The sequence below is a fragment of the Sitophilus oryzae genome, unplaced genomic scaffold, assembly GCF_002938485.1.
Source record: "Sitophilus oryzae breed Bouriz unplaced genomic scaffold, Soryzae_2.0 scaffold_41_pilon_pilon, whole genome shotgun sequence".
NCBI classification, from domain to species: Eukaryota; Metazoa; Arthropoda; class Insecta; order Coleoptera; family Curculionidae; genus Sitophilus; species Sitophilus oryzae.
Genome location: NW_022146996.1, coordinates 6,864,762 through 6,878,007, shown reverse-complemented (window position 1 = coordinate 6,878,007; position 13,246 = coordinate 6,864,762). Strand labels below are relative to the sequence as shown.

General features: G+C 34.4%; 2 protein-coding genes across 5 annotated transcripts in view; one reads left to right on the top strand and one right to left on the bottom strand.

Annotated features, from left to right (window-relative positions):
• Positions 1-13,246, top strand: part of LOC115885786 (netrin-1) — a 507,197-nt gene that overhangs the window by 152,111 nt on the left and 341,840 nt on the right. The window lies entirely within an intron of this gene.
• LOC115885787 lies at positions 6,598-11,457 on the bottom strand. 3 transcript variants are annotated; one of them, XM_030904809.1, is made up of 2 exons: positions 11,251-11,457; positions 6,598-10,390 (listed from the first exon to the last, which is right to left on the bottom strand). In XM_030904809.1, the coding sequence occupies exon 2, from the start codon at positions 7,691-7,693 to the stop codon at positions 6,686-6,688; it is 1,008 nt and encodes a 335-aa protein (XP_030760669.1). In that variant the 5' UTR covers positions 7,694-10,390; positions 11,251-11,457; the 3' UTR covers positions 6,598-6,685. The 3 variants fall into 2 exon arrangements, with proteins under 3 accessions (XP_030760669.1, XP_030760672.1, XP_030760671.1); XM_030904811.1 differs by having other exon boundaries at positions 6,598-7,708.

Sequence of the window (13,246 nt, the reverse complement as noted above, 5' to 3'; positions counted from 1 at the left end):
TTGGAATATCTCTTAGACAGAAGTTGTTCTTCTCTATGCATTAAATGATGTAATTCTACCATATTATCGAAACAAAACGGTGTCTTGGAAATAACGACCAATGAGTTCTCCCTATAATTTTACATACGAAATGACAGCGATGTTTATTTCACAGCCATCGCTGACGCCGTTTTTTTCAATCATATTGTATTAACCCATCAAAAACATAAAATGTTAAAAAAATTCCAATACCAAAAGTCTCCCAACGCAGTTCTAGCACTACAAAAAAGTGTGAGATCTCACGTAAAACCAAGTCTTCTATGTTTATACAGGGTGTTCCAGAAATAAATGCAAGTATTTTAACTGGTAGTATAGTTCAACCCCAGAAACACGCTTATGAAGTGTTTAGTTATCGTAGGGTTTTGATGAATTTAACGAAAAATATTATAATTTCCCTGTATTAAAACTCGCTAAACGAAATAGATATTGTTAAAAGATTTTGGTGACTGATGACGTGAAGAGAAAATGAATCTAAACAGTTTTTGTTGTTTTTCTTTATTATCCATTAAATTATTATTTATTGTTGTTTGATAGATTATACATTTAATCATTTTGTATAACAAATCGTATATAGTCCTGTCTTATAGAATTGTTGATTATTACAACAAACATCACACCAAAACTATTTCTTAGTAGTAATGGAAATCAATGGATTTTACAATACAGACGCGTTTTAATTGTTTGATCTTAATAAAACATTTAACCACATACTCATTTTTCTCTAAACCGGCTGGGAAAATTGGGAAAATATAAACGGGCAGTTAACGATTTTCAGAACAAGCATATATTTTTATGAAGAAAGTATTTTTCTCGGAAACTTAATAATAAGAAAGTTTTTCCTCTTGTAAAGAGACGATCCGGGGACACTGTAGATTATATTATCAACAATCTGAAAAAAAATAGCACTGAAATTATATCTGTCCCGGAAATATGAAACTTGACAAGCGTATTAAATTATTGGAGGTTATCTTCGACATTCCTGACTGCACACACCAATTAGCCGTGAATATGCCTGACTTTTTCTTTCTATCCTTTTAAACTGATTACATATGGGGGCATTACATAAGGGCAAGAGCGCTCTTTAAAGGAAATTATCCGAATATTTTTGATGTTTTTATTTACGGCCGATATAAAACAGGTAATAAATTAGAGCTTTATGATCTGCGGAATTTATAACATTAAAATAGAAGAGTGCTCTAAGCGTTAGGTGTGTTTTGATAGCCATAGATTATTCGGAATATCGTGCATACTTTCCTTCGCGCTGTACCCGTACTCGTTTTCTACGTTGTGATATAAATTACGACCGACTGGGTAACTCAACCGTTTGTTCTTTAATACACAAGAAGAAAATATTTCGCAATGATTTATAATCTTTATCTCAATTTGAAGCCATACGACTTTAAAATGGCCTATTCCAGCAAAATAAACAAACATTCAGCACAATACACCAAAACACATTAATTTGTGTTATTGTGCTGTTTTACTAAAGGTTCTAACGCCAATTGTATTCTGGGTGATTCCCTTCTGACTGCACTTCCGTTCTGTCAGTCGTCGTGGCAACATCGTCAACTAGAATGCAGGATATCGCAGCGATTGTATATTCGCAATTGCACCCTGCGATCGCTTTTTATAGTAAACTGCGGGTTGCGATAGAAACGTCTATCTGCCGACATTCGATATTTAAGTATCCAATATTACTTCAGTTGCGATCGCAGCTCCCAACACCGCGATTTTCGACGCACCGCGTCCAGCGTAATTCGCAGTCCTAATCTAGACTGCGACCGCAAAATCACATTAGCAGTTACAATTCGTAACTGCGAGTTGCGACCGCAGCTCCCAACACTGCGGTTTTCGATCGCACTGGTGCGGCATCGACAAAATCACAGTCGCAGTTATAATTCGCAGGTCTAGCAACTGAATCGCAGTCTAGGTTTATAATATATTATATGGATTTAAAATGTTAAAAAATTCTTGTTTTTGGTTAGGACTAATGATAGTTGCTCTTAGGTATAATTCAACTTGTTTAGATTTAAATAATAGGATTGTTGACAGAGACTCATTCCTTTTTTCCAGGGTCAGATTGGTTCTAATATTTAATAATTTATGATGATAATATATTATTTTTAGAGTTTTTTATAATTTATTTTGTATATAAAGTGTAATATATCTACAGTATTTTGTCTATTGTAGAGTAGATGAATTAATAGCAACTAGAGATGAGCAAAACTGCGATTATCTAATCGCAATGTAACTCAGATTGCGATTTCTATATTGTGATTTTAATATTTAAATATTGTACTAGGGATATAATTGTCTGTGTATTATACCTCTAGCTTAACAGTTAAAAAAGTTAATAAAAATCAATAATTTGACTCGAAATACCAAATGTGTGGTACCTTTTTCTAAATATGCTAACGAACCACGTTCGTTCCATTTGAAAATATTGAGATATGATTAAAAATACGATTTATAAACGTATACAATCTTTTAATCGGCCAGGACAACACACGCAAAACAATTGACAATTATTTTTTTCCAAGGATACTTGATTAAAAATTAGTGTTTTTAACGCAGCCATGGCACTCTAGATTGAAATTTAAAATAGCATTTATTAAGCGTAAATGTCAAAAGGTGACATATGATATGCCAGGCTGCGTTCAGATATTCAGGGTAGATGCACTCCGGACCTAAAATTTACGTCCTTCAACGTTCTAAAATAAAGGATATTCTTATAGAGAGAGACATCTTAATATAATTTTAATATAGTGGAACAAGAATAAATAACCCTAGGTCCCTAGGTTGTTACGTCACGTCCAAACAGATTGTCGTCCGCAATACCTGAACGCATCCCCATTCTAGTCAGAGTGTCATTTCTATCGAGTAAAGTAAAAAATACCGAGGGTGCCATTTAAAAATTAAAAGTTGTAGTCATTTTCGGCGAAACAGGAAGTGATTGAAACGAATTTAATACGTCAATCAATCCTACTTTATGTCATAAGCTAACATACCAAATCTAATTTTTTTATGGGAAAAAATAAAAATGTTTTAGGGCGAACCACTCTTAAGAAACACCCGGTATATTATGATCTTGGCTCTAGAAAAATAATACCTTCTCTATAAATAAATAAAATCAGAGAAAAAGTTCAATTGCACTTTACTATAAAATGCTTCAATGGACAAAATCACAAATCGCAACTAATAAAAATTCAAACTCGCAGATAGAAGGCTATCACAGTCCTAGTTTACAAAATCACAATCGCAGCAAAATCGCAAATCGCAACTCGCAACTATAGTAATATACGTTGCCTAAATTAAAACTCGCAAATAGAAGAAATCGCAAATCGCAGTTATATATAGTAATATTGGTTGCTTAAATTGAAACTTGCAAATAGAAGAAATCGCAATCGCAGTTTCCTATGAGAGCGAATCGCAGGTTGCGATTGCGATTTTAAAATCGCTGCGGTTGAATCGCAGTTAGCGATTTGTTGCTCATCTCTAATAATAGCGACATTTGAATTTAATTAACAAATTACTTATAAGCACAGTTTTTTAGATTATGGTAAGGAACCTCTGTTAATATTTGATACTTTTTGCAGACATTTTTATTTACTATATTTTGTTATATATCATCTTTACATCTCTCAGCGTATCAATTTATAAATATTAAAATCGCAATCATAGGTTACAGTCACAGCGATTTATAAATCATAATCGCAGTTTTAAATGTGACTGGAAAATCGCAGTTTTGCTCAACTCTATCGTCAACTGTTTGATGGCTGATAGTTCAGAGGTCGTGTTTGCGTATACGCATTACATGAAAAAACATATTGTTTGCCAACAATTGCCTAACCAAGTTGTGGAATAGATGCTTCCATAGACACTAACTAAAATAAATGACGTGGTTTTACATAAGATCTACACCTTTTTGTAGGGGGGGAACATAGTTGCGAGACTTGGAATTTTTTACATTTTATGTTTTGAATGTGATTTAGGTTTTCCTATAAAGTTATTTAAATGTATTTTTAGTTTAGTTTCAAATTTGTCTTGACCTAATTATTTAATTTCCGCTATCGGTTGTTGTTTTCGTCATTGTTATAATCGAGTTTACATGTGTGTGTGTGGTTTTGAAGATATAAAAGAATTTTCTCCTTGTGTACGTATCCCGATGACGAAAACAACAGAGAGGAAACTCTCTAAAAATAAAACCGTTTCACAGACTCTCGCCATCTAATTTTACACGAATAAATTTGTTGTCTTATCCAATAAACCGCTACGTATGTCATTAGTTATTTTCAGGTTCTCCAGATAGTTTATCTAAACTGGGCGATATAACAATTATGTTTGTGGACACCGGAGTGTGAAACTTAGTATTAAACGAGATTTATAGTAATCGCAATCGGGCTGGGGAATAATAGACACAATAATTGTTACTTTCTATTTGTTTTATCGAATAACATGTGTCGAAATTTATGTTCTTGTTAGGGAACATGAAATGGTTTAAGATAATTGCACGTATTTCGAGAATTTATATTCTCTCTAAAACCACAGAGTCAAGTGAATTTACAGCGATTCTCTTCTTTTCGAATTTACAGCGATTCTCGTTTTCCAGTACCTAGGCTAACGGCTAAACTAACATTGGATGTTAGCCCAATGTAGTTAAAGCACGTAAGTCTGTGGAATCACACACCTCTGTAAAATCGAGTGCTGTTATATAGCTATTCTTGGCTATCTGGGAACATAGAAACTGAAACTGGTCTATTCTCTCCTGATTCTTCTACACAATCATGGATTGGCGTTTTGCCTGGAAAATCGTGACATTTTTCTCTTCTGGAATAGGCTTGCGGGAAGCAGGAAGCTATTTCATGAGTCCTCATTGGATCTTTGCTTTAATACAAATTACTATTATAAATAACTCAAATAAATTTTTGGTTAAGAAAATATTAATATTTTTGCAAACAATTTATATGCTTTGTTTTTTATTTTACATTATTTTTGAGGTATTTGCATTCTTCATTTAGAAATAATTTTTTTTCTTGAAATTTTTAGTTTAACTTAATATATCTAATATTTTTCTTTTTGTTTCAGGTAAATTGAAAAACAGGACGACTAACTCAGTATCGTAAGTTAATGAATAGTATAATAACTATATTTTTTATTAATGTTTATATTTTCTACATTTGACATTATATTAGTGATACTGGCAGGCAGGATATTTACTAATACATTAGCAGAGGGGTGTTAGTGACATGATGCATTTTTTAAGACAGATGCTGCAAACATATTTTTATAGTAGCATTAGTATACATATAGAGCAAACTTGAAAATATGCACTTGACAACATTTATCTTAATGAATTTATGCAATATCGGATAAAATCGAAGTTTATATAATTTTAATTAAATAGTTAATAATATTGAACGGGGTTTATAAGAGATTTATAATATAACAAATACTGTTATATTATTATAGTTATTTGTTATATTATAACCAGTTTTATACCGTATGATCGAAAAAAACGGCGTCCGGTTGATTTAGAAATGAACATCGATGACATTCTTCATATAATTTTACAGATAAAATGACAGCGATCTTCATTTCATAGCCATTGCTGACGCCGTTTTTTTTGATCATACGATATTTATTACCATATGTTTTAGAAAAAAATATTTAGATAAACATAGATAATAATATCTACAGGGTGAACCAGTATAGAGGATATTGGTTGGAAATTATTCTCGTCTTTCTGCTGTTTTGCCATAATTATTATAGTTAATAACTTTAGTTATAATAAATGAAAATCGACTTCCAGTTAGAATTAATTAACTTTATTAACTTCAACGAAAATAACAAGGCGAAAAACAGAGTTACAAAAAGCTGTCTATACGCTACGACGGTCAAGATGGATCTACCTACATTAGGGTTTAGATGGGGCCTCGCAGGGTCGCTCTTAAGAAAACTTAATAGATCAAATGACTTACCTTAAGGAAATTTGATCCTAATTACACGAACAGTTTTGTCCGAAGTATTACATAATTTCTTACACATAGAGTATTAGTCTCGTGTAGCGAGATCCGTACGACAAGTTTAAATATTAGAAAAAAAACGCACATCCCTACTCTACTGCCCATCCCTAGTCTCCTGTCATCGTAGCGTCATTCAGTTTAAAGACCTCTGATAGCCTTTGGGTGGGAATTGTACTTATAAATTTGGGGATTGGGTTATGTAATACTTCGGACAAAACTGTTCGTGTAATTAGGATCAAATTTCCTTAAGGTAAGTCATTTGATCTATTAATTACACTTCACAGTTTTGTCCTCGTATTACATAATTTCTTACACATAGAGTAGCTGTTTAAAGACTTAAATAAGGCTATCAAGAGTAATGCAGAACAAATTTATTTTTATATATCAAATTACATAGAGAAAAAAAAACCCATTTTAAATCGAAAAAACTCTTCGAATTAAAAAAAAAAAAACATTAAAACCTATAATATTAAATTCAAGTGGTAAACTTATGAATATAATAACATTTTTGTATTGTAATAACATAATAATGGCAACCAAATAAAATAAAAGTAATAAAGGATATATATTAATATATCCTAACATATGAATGAATATTCAGAAATACTGAAAAAAGAGTTCATTCAAGAATTTACGTTAGACCCTTTCAATAATCCTCTAGCAAAAAGGTCTGGAGGGACAGCTAGAGGTCGGTTATAAAACCTGTTAAATGTTGCTGATTTTTCTGTCCATCCAGCTCTCTTCCGAATTTCCTCTACACTCACACCCCCTCTGTTAGCAGCTGACGTAGCAGCATGTCTGACACTGTGTCCTGAATATTGCTCTGTGCTTATTCCACTCATTTTTAAGGTGTGTTTTATCCACCTGCTTATGGTCTGGCTACTTGCTGCATGAAAAGGCCTTTTGTGTGTTAAAATAAGTGTATCATACCCTTCTTCCCGAAATGATTTTGTTTTTTCGATGTAAAAGAGTATGCAAGTTGCCAAACACAATTCTGGCTTGTCCAAGAAGAACGGAATTTTGAGAACAGGTTGTTGTCGATTCTTACCACTGGATTTTATTCTATCTGGAATGAGAATCTCCAGCCTATCCTCAAATCTAATGATGTTGTGAATTTTTATTTTTGATAGAGTTTGAACCCTGTGCGCTGAGATGAGTGCTAGTAGGGTTACTAATTTATAAGACAATTGCTCTAAAGTTAAACGGTCTAAAGGAACTAATTTTTCCAAGAATGATAAAACAGGATACGGATCCCATGTCGTATCATACTTTGGTTTTGGTGGGTTTTGATTATATATTCCTTTCAGGTATCTTTTTATGAGGGGTTCATCAGTGCTAGAAATAGGAAGTATGAAAGACAAAGCTGCTTTGCAGCTGTTTACGGCCGAGAAAGATTTCCCACTTTGCGCTTGTTTATTTAAAAAATTTATGAAGTGGCTTAAGGAGTAAACCCACGGGTCATGGTGTGCCTCTATGCAAAAAACCCACCATCTTTTGAACCAACCATCATAATGCTTCATAGTCGACTCTGATACCGAGGAGACTATTCCTTGAATGGCTTCTTCAGGGAACGACCTTTTCGAAAACGCAACCCTGATAAATGAGCTGCTACCAGGGTAGTGTCTCTCCATAATGGATGTGGTTTTCTGAAAGGAGATAAAATAAGGTTCCTTCGTGGTTTAAAATAAATCGGTTTTGCTATCATAAGATTTCGAAACAACGGGAACCAGGGTTGTGCGGGCCACAAGGGTACTACCACAATTCCCGTTGCGCAATCTGTTACAATTTTATTTAGCATTTTTAAGATCATCGAAAAAGGTGGAAACGCATAGAAAAAATAATTTGTCCAGCTTATTGTAAAACTGTCTACATCCACCGACCCTGGGTCTGGCTTCCAAGAGATATATCTTTTGCATTTTTTATTTAGCTCAGTGGCAAATAAGTCAATTTCAGGATAGCCAAATTTATTACAAATTTTTTGAAAAGCGATATTACTCAATTCATATTCAGTATCAATCTTTTTGCATCGTGATTCTAAATCTGCCTCTATATTATCTTTGGTGTTGATATACGATGCAAACAACGAAAACCGTTTCTTTTCGCAAAATTGCCAAATGTCTTTAGTTACTTTGTGCAATTTTTTGTATTTAACTCCCCCCATTTTGTTAATAAAAGATATGGCTGTAACGTTATCAATTCTGAATAGAATGCTAATGTTCACTTGGTGTTTTGTAAAAGATTTTAAGGCATTGTAAGCTGCTAATAATTCTAGATAATTAATATGCATTTGTATTTCCTGGCTATTCCAGAACCCATGAATATTCACGCCATTGCAGCTAGCTCCCCACCCAATTTTTGAAGCATCTGAAAAAATTACAATGTCGTATGTCCCTTTCATAATTGGATTAAAAGAATGTTTTACGTTATTACACCACCAACGTAGTTCGGTTTTCACTTTTGCACTAAGCAGCATGTATTTATTATAACTGTGTTTTGTTTTAAGAAAATTAATTTTTTCCCGCTCCAAAATTTTTGTGTAAAGCCAGCCATACCTAACAGCAGGGCAAGCAGCTGTAAGAACACCTATTAACTTTGCAAATTCCCTAATTGTGCAGCGAGACTGTGATAACATTTTATTTATATTTTCTATAATCTTTTGACGTTTATTTTGAGGAAGGGAAACAGTCATATTTTCCGAGTTAAAAATAAAACCTAAATATGTACACTCTGTGCTTGGTGTTAATTGACTTTTATTAAAGTTTACTATGAAACCTAATTGTTGTAATATAGATACGGTTTTGTTTACATCTTCAACACCTTGTTTTATGGATGAACTTATTATTAAGATATCATCTAAATAGCATATACAAATAATGCCTTCGGTTCGTAATTTCATTAAAATAGGTTTCATAATTTTTGTGAATATATAGGGTGCTATGCTTAGCCCAAATGGGAGACAATTAAATTGGTAGAGTTGGTTTTCAAATACAAATCTTAAAAATTTTCTGTGTTCTGAATGTATGGGAATAAGGAAATACGCATCCTTTAAGTCAATACAAGTAAATAGGCAATTAGGGTACAATAACTTTAACACCGTGCGATAGTCCTCTAGTTTAAAGTGTGGAGGGTTGAAACAAAATTCATTTAGATGTTTCAGATTAAGTATAAAACGGAACTGTCCGTTTGATTTTTCTCGTAAAAAATATGGAGAAATAAATTGGTTCTTTGTATGCCTGCATGGTGTTACCGCCCCAACACTTAAAAGACATTTTAAGCTATCTAAAATGTTTTTCCCTGGGTTTTTCAACATATTTTTACAACTATTTTGAAAGGGTTGTTGTAAAAATTGTAGTTTTAACCCTTGTATCCAGCTTAAAACTAGAGGATTATCTGTTAGGGTTCTCCACTCATTTATAAAACTCTTAAGTCTACCAGCATATTTCTGACTTGCTATATCTACCTCTAAGGTTGGAATCGGGATGGTGTGTAAGTTTCCGGTTTCCGACGCACAAGGCGGCTTCTCTGATCCTTCCTGATTGTCTTCTGGTCCTGATACTTCCCTTTCTGTTTGAATTTCGATTTGTTCCAAGGGCGCTTGTAGTTTTTTGACTGGAATTTCTGTTTCGGGTTGGCAATCTTTAATTCCAAGGAGGTTTTCTTTAACTCTTTCGTAGATTTCAACTGATCTGCAAATTTTTGTCCAAAGAGGAGTTCATCAATAGGGAACTGCTCTATGGATTTACGTATGGTAGGGTTTACTTTTGGAAGAATAATGTGTCGTCTGTGGCTTGATAAGCTGTGGTGTACGTTTGTCAGCAATTTTGCTGCATTGGCAATATGCTTTAGAAGATCCTTGGATTCTTCAGAGGGCTGTGAAAAGAGCTTATCTAGAGGTATTGCTAGAGCTGAGATTGCCGCTCCTAGCTCGTCTTGGGTACGCCCTAAGAAAGCGTCTTGTCTGAGAACGCTTTCTTCCATTGTGGACTGTATTTCCACATTGAGTCTAGGGGCAGCTAATAATTTGCAATTGCCTACAATTGGATATATATCCATAATTTTTTTCTTTTCATCCCGTTCAATACCAGATTTTAGAAAGTCTTCCCACCTAGATGCTATCTCTATATGGATATCCTCAGCATAAGAAATATCGGCCTTACGTTTAGAGCCTAACAGGTCTAAGGCGTCATTATCTGGTACTGGCAATGGGTTATTTTGGATGTCGGGCTCTCCCCCCCTTTCCTGAAGGGATAACTCACCCTTTTCCATATCACAGTCTAAAGGCGCCTCCTCACTGGAGGAGGATGTCGAACTCGATGAAGTATCCGAGCCTATATCTCTTTGTTTACTAGATTTTTATAATAAACCCTATGACAACTGCGTCAGGGTTGTATTTGAACCAGTGATTGTTTGAAGCTACTGAGCTTCACTAATATGCCATAAAATAATATGCCCATAAATATATGTAGCCTCAGACATCTGAGTTTATCTTATGAAGTAACAATCACTTTCTACTGCTAAATTGCATATTTAGCAGAAATGTGTGGCTACAGAGCCCCAATACGAATAAGCAGTTTAAAAATAAAGAGATATAAAATATTCGTATGCAAACTCAGACATCTGAGTGCATATTATACAGCAATATTCACTTTTTGTTGCTAAATAGCATTTTTGACAGAAGTGTATGGCTACGGAGCCACACTACAAAAAGGCAATTTAAAAATGATGCCTATGTAATTTTGATATGCAGACTCAGACATCTGAGTGCATATCATAGAGCACGTTCACTTTTAATTACTATATAGCATTTTTGGCCGAAGTTTTTGAGCCTCACTACGTGCATATGTAATATTAATATGCAGTCTCAGACATCTGAGTGCATATAATAAAACAACATTCAATTTTACATTTTTTTTTTTTTAATTTGATCACTGGACCAGTATGTAGTTTATGTACCTCTTTTGTCATCTGGTTGACCACTGTGTAGAACCCATTATTATAGACAACCAGTCATACGGGATATAACAAAATGAAGAATGGTGGTGTTTGTGTTTATCTTAACCGATAGAGCCGAAAACAGTTTCGACTTTTTGGGCGTTATTAATTACTTTGCCCACAACACATAATTATGTTGTAAAACTTCGGAATTGTGCCCTGTTCTTCGAGAAATATTTCTTCAAATTCTACTTACTACTGCTTGAAGATGATTCCAGTGCTCTCCGTAGTTTATCCAGCAGTCTCTTCTTTGATTTCTTGTCCCTTTTGCGGTTTTTCGAGCGCCCCATTATCACTAAATTTCACTAATTTATCACTGCGTCTCCCGATCGTACGTATTTCGCAACGACAAAACTAAGAATGACGCTACGATGACAGGAGACTAGGGATGGGCAGTAGAGTAGGGATGTGCGTTTTTTTTCTAATATTTAAACTTGTCGTACGGATCTCGCTACACGAGACTAATACTCTATGTGTAAGAAATTATGTAATACGAGGACAAAACTGTGAAGTGTAATAGATAGTTAAAGCTGTCATTCGTATATGTATAGTCCAGGCCTAACGGACCGTATTCCGTGAACCACTTATCGATGCGTCGACACTCGACATTGAATCAGCTGGGGCACAAACTGTCACATACTTAACACTTATAACTACTAATAAACCGTTTATTACTTATAATTTCCATTCGGGTACCCCTATCAACGTGCCCAGTTTGGTTCCAATCGACCCATACTTAAGAAAATTCCTGATGATTTCGTCCACTTAAAGACATCGGTTCGAAACGTCGGGGGCGTCATCCTGTAGCCTATCCCCAATTATGCTGAAATCAACACACATTTGTCTTCAATATCAATTCAAATCCTTAACCCACCCTGATGAAGATGTAAACGAAACGTCGTTTCCAACTTTGCAGGGTGGGACCGTGCGCACCGTCGCTCACATAGCCTACCAACCAAATTTGGTCGCGACCTAGGTCAACATCAACTTTTGACTTTCTTACGTCAGAACTAACTGTCGTACACGGTTAAAATAGCCTCGGTCCAATCTATCGAATTACCAAATCCCATTTAAATCGGACGATTTTTTTAAGGCGTAGGCTGTCCTTACTCCTTACCACTTTTCCTTTTGCCTGTCTTGTCGCGCGCCGTGTCAAGCCTTGAATTTTTTCTCCCAGCGCGCGTAAAGAAGTTTCACTTTAAAAATCTGATGTGATAATGTTGACCATGCTCATTCGACTAGGCAAGTGCATTACTTTAAAATTCCTCAACACCGAACAGCTAACTTCCAAAATTTTTTTTGTCATAGCGCCACATTTGTGGAATAGTATTTCTAATAACTTTAAATTTCTAGTTGCCCGGTGGCGTAGAGGTACAGGCTCCGTCTACCAATCTCAAGATAGTGGGTTCGAATCCTACACCCGGCATTTCATCAGCAGACTATTTTTATTAAAATAAGAATAGTTTGGGTACCTAGGTCGACTCAGCCTTAAATGAGAACTTGGGATTCTCACAATTCTGAAGTAATAATAGGCGGTTGAAGCGTAGTGCTAGCCACATTACCTTCCTTGTATACCGAACGGCACTAGCATGGCAAGCTGTACCTTGCTACTCCCAAGGCGTTAAACGCTATATAGGGGAGCTATTATTATATTAAATTTCAGTCCTTTACAGATTATAAAAAAAATCAAAATAATTTACTAAATTCGCAAAAATTAAAATTTCTTTGACTGATCTGTGAGGTTCTTGTTCTTCTGATATGCCCGCCATTGGTTGCTGTTCCAGAGTTTACACTGTTTCGTTCTGCCTCTGCTTATCTCCGCTCATCCCTGATAAAATTATGTTTTCACTTTTTTTTAATCTAATTTGGTTTTATTTTTATAATTTAATTTATTCTGATAATTTAATAATTTATTTATATTTTGTTTTTGGGGTCGCACTACTTTGACACTTTGTGTCTTTGTATCAGTTTTTTAATCGCGGTGCGATCCCTTTAGGCACACATTTATTAATAATAATATGTAATAATCTGTGAATCTAATTGGGTCTATTAAAAAAAAATGAATTTGAATTTGATAAATTTTATCTAATTAAGTTATGATTAAGGAAAAATATGGACACACTGTACCGTAATAACGAGAAAAAAATGGCATTAAACTGAAAACGTTAATCTGAGTACGGCTAAATCGGGAA

Excerpts from the sequence above, each read along its gene's own strand:
- LOC115885787 (XM_030904809.1), bottom strand. The coding sequence starts at position 7,693 with ATGGAGAGACACTACCCTGGTAGCAGCTCATTTATCAGGGTTGCGTTT.